Raw genomic sequence first — 15,112 nt, 5'->3', positions numbered from 1 at the left:
CCCAGGCAGACGGAGCTGCCCGGAGAGCAGCCTCAGGGACAGGGCACACAGCGCTTACGTGGCTCGTGGGCTTCCCGGCTTCCTCGCTCTCCTCCTCAGAGTCGCTGGCAGAGTCCTGACAGCTGGCGTTGGCCGGCGACACTGGCAGCTGAGGAAGGAAGGTCTGCAGCACTCGCAAATACACCAGCAGGCCTTCCTCAGACAGCGCCCCTTCGTACAACAATCAGTTTAGACACAGTTTAGTTAAAATGGAAAACCTGGGCATCATTTTTGCCTCATATCCAAAGAACTTACTGCCGTACAGTATGAAATGCATTTGGTCTTTGTGCCTGTTTATGCCACAGAGCATTTTTAGAATTTCTTGGAATTTCCTAAAAGAAAGGAATGTCTTTTCTTATTCCCAGCCAGCCAGTTTTGATCGTACCTGAGCGTCTGCTCCAGTAGTGACTTAGGCGAGGCCCCCTAGATGGCCTCGGGATGGGGCTGGTTGCCAGAAAGACCAAGTGAGAGAGGACTGCAACTTTCAGCCCCACGCACCAACCTCCCAGGGCTGGGGGGACTGGGGACTAAGCTCTGTAAAACTCTTGAACAAGACTCAACCACTTTGTGGACTGCTGAACACGTGGAGGGCTGGGAAGGTGGCGTGCCCAGAGGGTGCCAAGCTCCACCCAGGCCCCTTCCCAAGAACACTGCCCTGTGCATTTTGTCCTCTTGCTGTTCACCTGTTCCTTATAAGATCCATTACAATAGACTGGCAATTATAAGTAAAGTGTTTCCCTGAGTTCTGTGAGCTGTCCTAGTAAATTATCCAACCCAAATACAGGTTGCAGGAACCTCGACTTTTGCTAGTTGGTCAGAAATACACGTGACGACCTTCTGTTAATGCATGCAATTGGCCATCTGAGCCCATGTCCAGGTGGACAGCATCAGAGCTGACTTGAATTATAAGATATCTAGTTGGTATCCACTTGGCAAATGTTCATTGTGTGGAGAAAACCCCCACATACCTGGTCACAGAAGTATGCCACGTTGAATGTGAGAGTAAGAAAAAGTTTGTTCTCTCTTGTATCTCTTTATCCTAACACTTCATGTCCATATATATGTTGTATTAAAATATACTAAAGAAAGATGCTATCATTCTAGAACAGGCACACTGGAAGCGCAACACCAAGTGGGGGGACAGAAACTCTCACAGAAGAGTTCTCCCATTTAACTGCTATCTCTTGTAATCTGTGTGGCCTTTTAAACATGTATCTAAAACAGACTTTTTGCTGCATCTGGAAACTTTACTCAGGGACACTGTCCAGACCACAGTCCTTCAGCAAATACCCTCTTCCAAGAGATGCCTACCCCAGAAACTATCTTTATGTGACACACACCCTTGCGTGAGCTTATGACTGATCTGCTAATCCAAGCTACACGTGAGTTCAGGTAAAATGTGTTTTGTATTTCATACCCAAATAATTTTCACCAACAGTTAAAACAAAATAGAAAAGCCACGGTGCTCCACCGCTCTTCTCTGAGCACCTCCGCTCTGCCAACAACAGTGACCGCAGGAAGGGCTCGTAAGGGAAGACGGTCTGTGCATCTGCCAACGCCGGGACGATGAAATGAAAGATCTGATCTGTGAAAGGCGCCGCCAGAAACTCCCCCGTGAAGGCTGTGAAGACCTGTTGCCTGAAAGAGAAAATGGAAGCCGTTTATAAAACCAAAGCACACTGTTCATCAAATCACTGATTAAAATAACCTTTCAAAATATCCTTCTAAATAATCTACTATTTTAAATTAACCAAGTTAATCATTTAATATCACCTAGATCAACCTGAAGTGAACTTAATTTTATATCTTCTCCATTAAGATAACTCTATCATGCCTTTGACAGCTACCAGATGGCAGGACGATAACCAGGTTACCAAAATCCCAAATTTATATTAGGTTGCAGGCAAGACAGAAAAAGGCTATTTTTCTATAAACTAAATCAACACTAATAAGAGCAAAAATTTGACTTCCAATTTGAGTCTATATTTAAAATAGCATCCTATGTAAAAGTTACTGTTAGATACAGATCTTATGAAATGACAAAATCAGTAAGTCCATTCCGTTCTCACCTTGCACCTTCTGGACAGGAGTTGTAAGTAAAGTGCAATGGTTTTAGAACATTCTCTAGCAAAATTTTTGCTATAGGAACTCGAGATAAATCAGAATATTCAATACTAGATGGAAGCTTGCCGTTAATCAACAAATAGACCTAAAATACCCTAAAAGGAAGAATACATATTTACAATTTAGTATCTGTTCTTATAATAAGGAAAAAAGCTCATCAGTGTTTAAACGCTTTTTACAAATCTCTATAGGTCCAAATTTCATGTAATTCTTTAACATTTTATTAATATTAAGGACAACTTTAAACAGCTAAACAGTGTGACTGGTAATAAACCCACATATCCACACCTCGTGTCTGCAATAGCTGGCAATAGCCAATCCTTCTTTACCTGTACCCCACTCACACAGAAAAATCTAAGAATTATTTCAGTGTATCATTAAAAGGACTTTATTTTTGAAAAATACCATTATCACAGCTAAAATAAGCAGTAATTCCTTAATATCACAAATATTTAGTCAGCGTTCCAGTCTCCAATTATCTCGCATTATAAATTTTACTCAGCTAGTTTGCTTAAATCAGGATTCCCAATAATGCCTGTATATTGTGATCTTTGGGTATATCTCCTAAGTGTCCCCCAAGTATTCAGTTAGTTTTGTGGGTTTTTAAATATCATGTTGAGGTCTGGCACAGTGGCTCACACCTGTAATCCAAGTTGGGAGGCTGAGGGAAGAGGATCACTCATTGAGGCCAGGAATTCAGAACCAGCCTGGGCAACAGAGCAAGACCCTGTCTCTCCAAAAAATATTTAAAAAATTAACCAGTCATGGTCGCGCATGCCTATAGTCCCAGCTACAGGAGGCAGAGCCAGGAAGACTGCTTGAGCCCAGGAGTTCAACATCACACCACTGCACTCCAGCTTGGGTGAGGGAGTGAAACTCTATCTCAAAAAAAAAAAAAAAAGAAAAGGAAAAAATATACATCATGCTGAACTCATGGAGTTAACCACACTGATATTTTCAATGCACTGCAGCTGTTATCCTTACTGATCCCACACCATCCCATCTGTGGGCCTGGCTGGAGCATCAGGTGGCTTCGGAGCCTAGAGGTCACCGGGAGCCCTGCTCTCTGATGGGACAAACCACCCCGCTCCAACCTCCTGTCCTGACCCAGATCTGTACCCAGCCTCTTCTCCAGGGATGCTGAAGTTCCTTTTCAAGGAAGTGATATGTTTGGAGACCACAATCTGGTCAACAAGGAAATTAATTGATTTAAAGGCAAATTACATGTGAGCAGAAACAACTTTTAAGGCCTTTATTAAATTTTCTTTTCTATGATTTTCATAGGATTTCTGGGTGTGTGGTGATGATAACTCTGGTTATCATCAATGATTCAAATCATATATTCTTTTAAGAAATGCTTGCTTGCTTTTTATAAAACAGTAAGCACAATGTTCATGTGTTATTTGTGAATATCTCATTATACAGGCATATTTGGAAAGACACATTAAAAACAATCCATGTGCTTGGCATAGTTCTGGAAAATAGTTCTATACAGTTTGAACTTAAGATTACTAAACAATGAATACTTAGTACTCTCATTAGGCCTACACTGTAACTACCCTAATTCTAACCTAGTATACATTAATTGCTAGTGAAACTCAACATGGAAGCTTGAAAGCTCTTTTCTGATAAAACTGAAAAGACATGCACAACAATTTTTAAAAATACATTAAGATTGTTTTTAAAATACATTTTAATAACGTGCATGTTGAACAGACATGCACCCGACACAGTATGACTAGAGCATTAAGTTCTGTTGCGAGAGTTAAAAAGCTTCATAGCACAAAATGTACAATAAAAATGCAAACTATAATTAACAAAAACAATCCCAACATTTTATAGACTAATAACATCAGGAAGCAATTTATCAAAACAACTGAAAAATGGGATACCACAGAACATGCTAGAAGCAGCTGTTTCAGTATAAGATTTTCAAGCATTTCCTATTTTTTGACACATTTCAAATTTCAAATAATGCATATTTCTGGATTGTCTTCCTTATAATCTCAGAAAACAGGAAAAGTAAAAAAATTCTCATTGAATGCTTAGGCTTAAGTTGATATACATAATACATCAATTAATACATCATACATAGATTACTATTTCTTTTTTTTTTTTTTTTTTGAGACAGAGTCTCCCTCTCTTGCCTGGGCTAGAGTGCCCTGGAGCCAGCCTAGCTCACAGCAACCTCAAACTCCTGTGCTCAAGCAATCCTCCTGCCTCAGCCTCTTGGTTAGCTGGGACTACAGGCATGCGCCACCATACCCAGCTAATTTTTTCTATATATTTTTAGTTGTCCAGCTAATTTCTTTCTATCTTTTGTTTTTTTTTTTTTTAGTAGAGACGGGGTCTCGCTCTTGCTCAGGCTGGTCTCGAACTCCTGAGCTCAAACAATCCTCCCTCCTCGGCCTCCCAGAGTGCTAGGATTACAGGCGTGAGCCACCGCGCCTGACCGGATTACTTCTAATTATCATTAGTTTGTTTTTTAAAAAATTAAATCCCACGAATTTCAATTGACTTTTAATTCATGCAGCAGTTTTCCTAAGTTTTCAACAAAGGAGTTTAAAAAAAAAATGAATAGTAGGTTGGAATGGATAAAAATGTAATTTTTACAGTTTTAATTCACAGGACTGAATCAGTTAGATTTAACCTATATTATTAGTCCATCATTTTAAGAAAACAAAAGCACATTTATACTCTCATCAGTTAGCATGCCTTTCTAAAACCATCTTAGATCCTTTATGACTGATCACATATATATATTTTAATGCTAACTAATATTTCTGAAGCCTCAGAGCCCTGAGGTATTTGCCTTTTCACTTGCGAGAGGATACTGGGATTGAGAGTTATTTTAGATTTTATACTACTCACACTTCATCATAAAAGATTTTTAAAAATTTATTTCACGGTTTTTCTCCAAATAGTGTCACTAATGTCCTCAGTGGAACTTCAAATTTACTATGTCTGTAACCTGTCAGGGACTGGGCTGCGGAGCTCTGACCCCCGCCCTCCCACCAAAATTGTCTTCCGTGAAACCCGGTCCCTGGTGCTGGGCACCACTGCCTTATGTAATGCAGACATTTTAAGGATAGTATCAATGCATAAAAGCTTTAACACTGAGTTATAAAAAGAAAATTCAAATAAGCCAAGTATCCCATTCTACTGACCTAATGTGAGAATTTATCATTCTTTTAATAGGAATAATTTAGTAAGATTTACTTTTTGTTTTTTGTTTTTTCGAGGCAGGTCCTCACTCTGCTGACCAGGCTGGAGTGCAGTTGCCCAATCATAACTCACCGCAGCCTCGAACTCCTGGGCTCAGGTGATCCTCCCTCCTGCCTCAGCCTCCCAAAGTGCTGGGATTAACAGGCATGAGCCACCACACCCGGAGAATAGTAAGATTTGCTCTTTAATAAGACAGGCATTTGCGGTATTATCTTTCCTATCCACTCAGAGTGATCGCGAGGTTATAAGACCCCTTCCTACTCAGTTATGGATGGCTTCACTGCAGATGCAAATCTTGGATTAAAGTATTGTACTCGAGACAATTTCTAAAAGCATACATTGATTTTCTTCATTTCCAAGCAAAAGAAAATAATACGTTTCCAAATTTTCGAAGTCGGCAGGGCCAAGGACAGATGTTGGAGTCTGTGACTCTCGTGGGCGCCCCGCACCTGTGCACGATGCTTCTGTTACATATTGTGATGCTGGGGTAAGCTCTAAAAAGCGTGCTGGCTTGTACGTACTTCAGGTAATAAGGCTACGCCACAGTTCTTATCCCACCTACTACTTACCATTTTGAATCACGTAGTGCAAAGTTTGTGCAATTACTGACACCACATAATTGGCATCTTGTAAAACAGGCATGTAAGTATTCTCAGATGAAAATACCTCAAGCATTCTCATCGGAAGTGCAACATTCAAACTGTCATCATTACAGTTTTGCAGCAACCTGTAAAAAGGGGGGGGGGAAGCATTCCCTCAATTACTGTGTGGCGTAGGTCACCAGGTTTCCCCAAATTACTCTCAGGCACAATGGTAAGTACCCAACTCTGATCTAGCACTAGACCATCTCTGAAAATAGACATATCTCAAAGACAGGGCAGTGATCAAACACTCCGTCAACCAGTTTGCAAGAGTCCTTATGATGTGCCGTGCTGGCACTAGGCTTACAGACATGAGAAATGGACACAAAGAATCAGATTACAAACAGCGTGAAGAAGTATAAACCACAGATTGTACCGAGAGAAACTACATCTAATTAAACTGAGGGAGAAATTTCTTAAGAAGTGAACATCATCTCCTTCAAAGATGACTTCAGGCCTTTCCATGCCTGCAGCATCCTCCACACAGGACGGACAGGGATAGATGCCTGGTCCTAAGTCATCTGTCATTTTGACTAAAGCCTCCCTTCTGCCTATGAGAAGGATTATAGGCAGAAGGGAAGGCCTAGCTGTCACAAAATTAAAGTCTTATTTAAAAACAGACATGTCTTTTCTTAAAATCAACTCCACAGAGACATATTTGCGCACACTGATCTATACCTACTTGACCTGGGCAGCATGACCAGGACTCAGAGCACAGCAGCCGCTCTCCCCGGCCATCTCCGGTCCACTCCCCCTCCAAGCCACTCAGCCTGTGCACCTGTGCTGTCGTCCCCAGCCCCGTCTGCTGTCAGTGTACAGCAGGGTGCACTTTCTGCTGTTTTTACATGTAAGAAGTTATTACATGGTCTGGGCTCAGTGTCCAGACGCTTTCACTCGGTATCTGAGATTCATCCACACGTGTCCGAAGGCTGGTCCTCTGCACTGCTGAGCAGTGTTCCACTGCACGGAAACACCACCTTTGGCTTATACATTCACGCGCTGACAGGCGTGTGGCTTGTTGCCAGTCTTTTGCTATTACAAAGAAAGCTGTTATGGGCATTCGAGGGCCAGCCTCTGTATGGACTGGGCCTCCTTTCTCTTGGGTAAATTCCTGGGTGTGGAATCACTGGGTCACGTGGCAGCTATGTATTTAACTTTGTAAGACACTACCAAACTTACAACAGCAGTACATGGGAGCCCCATTTGCTCCACACCCTCAACGCTTGGAATGGACAGTTTGTAGAACCTAGCCGTGTGGGCGTGTCCACTGGGTCTGAATTTGTACTTCCCTGATCACTAATGACTGACGAGCATTTTTCAAGGGCTTACTGGCTATTCAGATGTCTCCTTTTCAAGTGTGTCTGCTCCAATCTTTTATCCAGGTTTTTAACCAGGTTGTCAGTCTCTGAACAATATGGACAAACTGCCCTTACCCCATCTGAGGCCCTACCCTATAACCCTGGAGCTACACCCTGTCCTCTCTTGGAAGCGATATTTGTTCTAGTAACTCTTCCTTCGGCATCAAGATTCTCTCTCGTACCGTGTCATCAGCAAACATGCTACTAGTATTTCCAAGTTACAGAGACTCTGCCCACTGCCCTCACCAGCCGTGACTCCACCTCCCTGCTCCCCTCTGCAGCACAGCACCCCGTGACCGACGACCCCGCTCCTGCCACGCTCCAAACCCAACACTGCTCTCTTGGGCCAGCAGTGGCGTTGCTGAGGCAAAGATCAAGAGACTGTAGAATAAGCAAAGAACAAAGAAAAGGGGGGAGGGGTTACTGAAGGTCCTGCGCAGCCCACCCACCGGGTTACACCACCCTGTGTCCACCAAGCTACAGCAGCTCTGTAAAGACACAAGTTAACTTGTAGAAAACCCGTAAGTCATACAAATGTTTCCCATCTTGAGCTATGCAAATTCTTCCTATTCCTGGCAAAAGGCTTTTGTCAAAGAGAGAATGTAAGGCTCAGCATGGTGAGTCCTCATTTAAATGAGCTGCGTGTCTAACTGGGTCCCTCATTAATTAAGAATTAATAAAAAACCTGTGATATGTGTTTCCTTGAGAGTCTGATTTTACCTTTTGGAAAAGTAGTGTCAAGGATCACCAACTCTCTGATTTCATCCTCAGTGCTCTGATCCTACCGGCTGCCCAGCTGGCAGCATCTACGCCAGCCACATCCCCTCTCTCCTTCCCTGTGCCTTCTGTCCCTCCAGGACCTCAGACCCTGTCCTCCTCCTGCCTCCTTGGTCCCTCCTCGCCCCACAGCCTCCTACTGTGCAGAGCTCCTTCAGCGATCCTGCTTTTTCTCTCCCACACCATCCACTCAACACCCTCCGGTGTTACGCACTCCAGACTTAAAACTACTTCATCCTTCCCCTTGCTCACACCAAGCTTGTGTCTATCCTCAACTCTTCCTTATCTGAAACCCCACAGCCAGTGTGTCAGCAAATCCTGTCAACTCTCCAGAAGCTACCAACTCTGTGTCACCCTCTGCCATTAGCTCGGTGCCATGCCGGCCACCACCTCTTCCAGCCGGATTACCGCCATCCCTCGCTGATCCCTGTCTCTGCCCTCCCTCCCTGCAGGCCCTTTTCAACACGCCAGCCGCTTTATGAAAACTTAAAGCGGAGGTGTGGGACTGAGGGGCCGTTCTAGATGAAAGATTTAGGAGACATCAAAGGTAACACGGGGTCAAACAGACTCTCTTAAAAAAAGAAAGAAAGAAAGAAAGAAAAACAGCTATAAAACACATTGTGAAGACAACAGGGGAAATTTGAAAATAAACTGCGCATTAGCCAAAGTGACTACATTGAGCCATTTCTGAGTGAAATGGGTGCTGGTACTGGGACTGTGAAAGCAGAGTGCTGGCCCCTCGTACCAGCTCTTTTTTTTTTTTTTTTTTTGAGACAGAGTCTCACCCTGTTGCCTGAGCTAGAGTGAGTGCCGTGGCATCAGCCTAGCTCACAGCAACCTCAGACTCCTGGGCTTAAGCGATCCTTCTGCCTCAGCCTCCCAAGTAGCTGGGACTACAGGCATGCGCCACCATGCCCGGCTAATTTTTTCTATATGTATTTTTAGTTGCTCAGATAATTTCTTTCTATTTTTAGTAGAGACGGGGTCTCGCTCTTGCTCAGGCTGGTCTCGAACTCCTGAGCTCAAACAATCCACCCGCCTCGGCCTCCCAGAGTGCTAGGATTACAGGCGTGAGCCACCGGCGCCCGGCCCCAGCTAATGTATTCTTAAGCAACTTTATGGGTGTGATAATGGTATTACAGTTTGTAGGAGAGTGTCTTCCTCTTCAGAGAGACATGTGGAAGTATGTGGGGACTGCACTGTCACCACGTTACTTTGCAATGATTCAGCAAAATACTAGCAATGGTCAACAAGGTCGCAGCAAAGAGCACTTAGTATACCATTTTTCTACTCTTTCATATTTGAAATTTTACCAAATGGAAACTTTAAAAGAGACAGAGAAGAAAAAAAAGTCAGGTCATGTCACTCTTTGCTCAAAACTTTCCTTTGGCTTCCCTGCCCTCTCAGCATACAGCTGAAGTCATGAGGGAACGTGCCCACCAGACCTCAAGTATCTGCGCCTTCTCAGCAGCCACACCAGACCGACTCTGCCCCCGGCTGACAACCGCTTGGCCAAGGCCCTCCCTTGTTCCAAGTGGCCACAAGGCCTTTCTGACCAGATGATCACAGAAGAGCCACTCCCCCACCAAATCCACAAAAGGAATTTCCTTCTTTTCATCTCAACACTTAAAACATTTACTTTTTTGTGTAAAAACATTCACACTTCTTTATGTTTATTCTTGGTCTCCCAGACCAGATATAAGCTAGGAGAGCAAGAACCCTCTGACTTCTCACAGCCACACTTCAGTGCTGAGAACCCTGCCCAGCACTTCGTGGGACCCCACAAGCTCTTTCTAACAAACCGAGGACCTGATGAGCCAACACTCACGAAAGAAGAAATCCAAGTAATGCAAATATTGGTGACCTTTCTCAAAATTATCTTTATTTTCAAAATAAATTTACTTAATTTAAGTAGTTAAGTATCTGTTTACCTTTACAAATGTTAGTGTTAAATAACAACGACACAGGGCTGGGACTGCAGGTGTGAGACACTGTTCCTGGCCCAGAGAGGCTACTTACAGGGCTCTCTCTACCTTAAACACGACCACCAAAGAGAATAATTTATCACACTCTCTGTTTTAAAAACTACATAAGACCTTACTGAGACTAAGGGGAAAGGGTGGGAGGGGTCTTCTTTATCAAAAGAATGCCAGATAATAAACACTGAAGCAGCAAGAGAATTACAAGACTCACCATTCCACAAACCACAGCTGATGTTACGAATGATTTAGGCATAGATCATCTACAGATGCTAAAACCCCTGGTGACAGGTTGTATCCACATATGCAAGCACCATCCCATAGACAAAGAAGAAATGTACCTTTACAATAGAGAACTACAGTCGTTTCTATCTTAACCAAATAATCAAACTCAGCATCATTCATAATGGGATATACCTCAGTAGGTGTCTCTTGATGTGACATGACATGACTTTTGCATTACCTCCTACGAAGCAATCTTATTAAAAATGGTTAAATTAAATTGAAGCAAGCCTCTGTATCAGTGGCTCTCAACTGAGGACAATTTTGCTTCTGGGGTGACATCTGGCAGTGTTCGGAGACGTGTCTGGCTAGGAGTGGGGCGAGACCAGCACCTGAGGGGTACAGGTGAGAGGCGCTGATCAGCCTCCTGCCGTGCAGGGTGGCCCCAAGACAGAGCTCTTCCAAGCTGTCAACAGGACAAGATTGAGAAACCCTCCCGTAAACCCAACTCCCAGTATTTCAGAGATGCAGAACACAGAGGAATACATGAAATGAACAGTTCTTAGGATCATCAAAACAGAGATTTTTGAGACAAATGAGGAAATGTGAATATGGAGTGCATATTACGTGATATTAGAGAAATCCTCATTTTCTCAGGTGTGGAACTAGCACTGCAGTCACGTAAGAATGTGCTGTTCCTCGACGTGTGGAGAACCGGGGTGAGTGTCCTGACGTCTGCGACTCACTCTCCAATGCTTCAGAAAACCAGTACGTGTAGAGGAAGAAAGCATATGTGGCAAAATGGTAACTTCTGAATCTATCCAAAGGTATTTTTTCAACTTTCCTAGTATTTGAAATTTTTCAAAATTAAAAATTGGAAAAGAAATGAGAAATTCCATTCGGATACATCATCTATTCAAATTACTTGCTTATATGACTACCTTCAAAAGTTACCTTAGAGAAAGTGTTCACAACCTGCAACCCACGGGCCAAACCAGCCCTCGGTCTGTTTTTATATAGCTGTTGAGTGAAAAGTGGTTTACTGATTTTAAAGGGTTGTAAAAAAAGTGAAAGATTATTTAACAGAGATCCTATGTGGCCTGCAAACCCTAAAATACTTGCTACTCTAGCTGTTTACAAAACGTGTTTGCAAACTCCTGGCTTTATGCCATGAAGGTATACACTATGCTTTCAAAACTAGAAGTTTTTCTATGAAATAAAAGAGCTTAAGAAAGTATGAATTCTTGAGATTTGCGATCATTCTGGTTCTCTCTCACAGGTTCTCTTTTCCCATCTTTACTCCAGGTACGTATTTTGGAACACTCTGTAAGGCCTAGTTCCGACAGCAATCTTAAATACGCTTTATTATAGGTAGCTCCCAGGACATTAACTGCAATTGTGCTGAAGGCTCAGAATCACGTGAAAATTTTACTACCATGCAGACATAAGCAATTTATTAGAGACTGGTGAAGATATTATCTTGGTTTGTTATAGTGAGGTAATATCAGCTCACATCACTTAAATGTGTTCTTTTGTAGACTGAATCCAAGAAGGTTACGGAAGTAATTTATTTTGAGTTCATACGTAAATAATCAGAAAGCCTGATGAAAGGTATATCCCAAAGAAGTGGCTTTCAAACTGCATTTTGGTAGAAACCCTGAGAATGAAATCACTCGAACCTCAGTCCTCTCCTGAATGACCTTCCATTCACTAGGAACCAGGAGATCCCACATTTCACAAGACAATTCCAGGACATCCCTGAAAAGAAAGTATCATCTGGAAGATAGTTATATCTCTGTCTTAGTTTCTAAGTCACACTAGCGAGAATCACCTAGAGGGAAAATAGTCATACACAGAATACTTCAAGGTCTTCAAAAAAATTTGTGGTAAAGCCACTGTCTCAGAAAATGAAAACAAAAGGTGTTCTCCTAGACATTCAAATTGGTGAATACGTTACATACATAAGATGCTGACTAGGACAGAATTTACCTGCAACACAGGCTCATCAACCTCTTGATTTGAAATAGGCATGTAAGTCTCTCTGATCCATCCAACTGCTTGACAAACAGTGCACTGTGTTTAATTAAGTTTTGATACAGCCATATCTGCAACAGCAAAACACACAAAACTCTCAATCCATTAAAATGTAATTGTTTGCTAATTTATATAATATTCCAAATTTCCTTAAGTGGTAATACACACTTAATCAAACCTAATCAAAACTCGATAAGAAGTAACTCTTCGAAGTCAGGTTTTACTTAGCAATATTTACATTTTCTATCTTAATAATAATACATCAGGGCTGGCTGTGGTGGCTCAGGCCTATAATCTTGGCATTTTGAGAGGCCAAGGCAGGAGGACTGCTTGAGGCCAAGAGTTCGAGACCAGCCTGGGCAACATATTGAGACACCATCTCTTAACAAAAAAAAGAGAGAGAGAGAAAGAAAAACTAGCTGGGCGTGGTGGTGCATGCCTGTAGTCCCAGCCACTCAGGAGGCAGAGGCAGGAGGATCAACTGAACTCAGGAGTTTGAAGTTGCAGTGAGCTATGATGACGCCACTGCAATCCAGCCTGGGCAACAAGGTGAGACCCTGTCTCAAAAAAAAAAAGAAGATTCAAAGAAAATCAAGCAACTAATTAGTGAAGCAATTATTAACTCCAGAATAATTACAGATAAATTGTACATGAAAGAAAATATGATCCTAGTATACTATTTGACTTACCAGAATACCTTATTTAAAATAAAAAAAAAAAGGGAGGTGAGGAAGAAATTGCTGTATATGCTTATTTTCACAGAGAGTATCTTAGAAAAACTATCAAAAGTGACATCATGTACGCTCCCACAGTGGGAATTCGGGAACCTGAAGCCTGGGGCAGGAGACATTTTCCCGTATGTGATTAATTTATTGCTCTCACATCTTTGTACCTTTTGATCCACAAGATTAGAATATGCAAGGATAGGGACAGCCTGTTCCAGAAAGAAAGCCAGATTATGTGCTGTTGTATGTTTCTAATTTTTTTTCTCATAAACTTCAAATAGAAAGCCTGGAAAGCACCCGCATTCAAGGCAAGTGCAGAAGGCGCACATTAAACTGCTTTTACTGCTGCCAGGCAGGATGGCTCACACCTATAATCCCAGCACTTTGGGAGGCCAAACCAGGAGGATCACATGAGGTCAGGAATTCAAGACCAGCCTGGACAACATTGCCAGAGCCTGTCAATACAAAAACTTTTAAAAATTAGCCAGGCATGGTGGTGTGCACCCGTAGTCCCAGCTACTCAGGAGGCTGAGGTGGGAAGATTGCCTGAGCCCAGGAGTTTCAGGGTGCAGTGAGCAATGGTTAGGCCTCTGCAGTCCAGCCTGGGTTATGGAGGGAGACTCCGTCTCTAAAATAAACAAACAAACTGCTTTTACTGCCTCATTAGACTAATTCATAGAAAGTTCTCCCCATGTTTCAGCCTAGCTCAGCTCAGGCAAAAATGCTGGGGTTTAAGGCCACAGATTTGGTAAGCAATAAGGCATTCCTTTCATTCCTTTGTCCTCTGTACTTAGTTCATGTGAGGATCTTTCTAGTATGTGTGATCTGTAGCATGGAAGACTTGCTTTTCACTGCAAGACAATTTGAGATTTTAAATACAGGTAAACAAGTTTCAAAGAATAGATGTATATTTAAGAATAGAAAAGTATATGTGAACTTCTTCATATTTCCTGGGAAAATGGGTAGCAACAAATTACATTTAAAAAAAATTATTCATCTATGCATCTACATTTATTTTCCACCATTAACATACACTATTCCTCATCACTGGTAACAGCAAAAGCCTATAAAATTTGTGATATTTAAAAATGAGAGACCCTATGGTTTACAGACTGCAGATGAACATGATGATGTGGTATTTCCGATGCTTCACGTTGACAGAAGTATGGTGGCTGCTGAGGCTGGCTCAGGGGTATACACGGTAAGTCAGCCAACACAGTCTACTGTTTTTTATATGTGAGATTTCATGAAAAAGCCTATTGAAAATGTGTATCAAATTTTAATAGGTAAAGCACATTACACAAAGGTGACCTATTACCACTGGCTGAGGAATAGTTCACAAAGGCTTAGACACAGTGGAGAGGTTACCTGATTTCTTAATCAGATACGTACCATTTCCACTTAAAAAAAATGAGAATTTGGAAAATATATAAACAAGGACAAGTGAAAATGTAGTTAATACTCACCAAACGTTTTGAGTCTTCATTCTGTCTGTAAAAAAACAGAAGCTGCCTTACCAAAAGGGTGAGGTTGGAACCATTAGCAAGGGGAAAAGTGCCACCAGACTGGGACAGGCCGGCACAGCGATCAAATGCACTTCTTTGGACGGAATACCGAAAGCAAAACAAAAATGTGTTATTTAGATACATAATTCTTACATCTAAATGTATGCTAAATGTTTTTATAGGAGCAGTGGAAACTGACAATGAACATGCTGTTGCTGGAGTTACTGGCAACAGGTTTAAAAGACAGTCTGGCAGGCATGTAACGAAAGACCCAGGTGCCCACTGACAGACTCTCCCGTCACCTCCTTCTGCTCTGACCTTCAGTTGTGGTTTGGTCCATGTCTATATCTTGTTATTTAAAAATTACCTAAAATTTCACTTATTTATAAGTCTTAGTATATTAATGAAATTGTTTATTGTGAAAAATACTATTATCAACATTAACTTTCACTTAGAAGGTATATAAAAATACACACAAAATAA

At 42.0% G+C, this 15,112-nt stretch overlaps 2 protein-coding genes across 3 annotated transcripts in view; both read right to left on the bottom strand.

Moving 5' to 3' along the window:
- Positions 1-15,112, bottom strand: part of LOC123629050 (F-box-like/WD repeat-containing protein TBL1X) — a 1,209,717-nt gene that overhangs the window by 523,401 nt on the left and 671,204 nt on the right. The window lies entirely within an intron of this gene.
- Positions 121-15,110, bottom strand: LOC123629055 (ubiquitin-protein ligase E3C-like). The gene is made up of 4 exons (XM_045538992.1): positions 14,591-15,110; positions 12,355-12,470; positions 5,958-6,115; positions 121-1,677 (listed from the first exon to the last, which is right to left on the bottom strand). Exons 1-4 carry the CDS (start codon positions 14,771-14,773, stop codon positions 1,478-1,480), a joined length of 657 nt encoding a protein of 218 aa, XP_045394948.1. The 5' UTR covers positions 14,774-15,110; the 3' UTR covers positions 121-1,477.

This window comes from Lemur catta, chromosome Y (assembly GCF_020740605.2).
Source record: "Lemur catta isolate mLemCat1 chromosome Y, mLemCat1.pri, whole genome shotgun sequence".
NCBI classification, from domain to species: domain Eukaryota; kingdom Metazoa; phylum Chordata; class Mammalia; order Primates; family Lemuridae; genus Lemur; species Lemur catta.
This window is presented reverse-complemented; position numbering and strand designations above follow the sequence as displayed.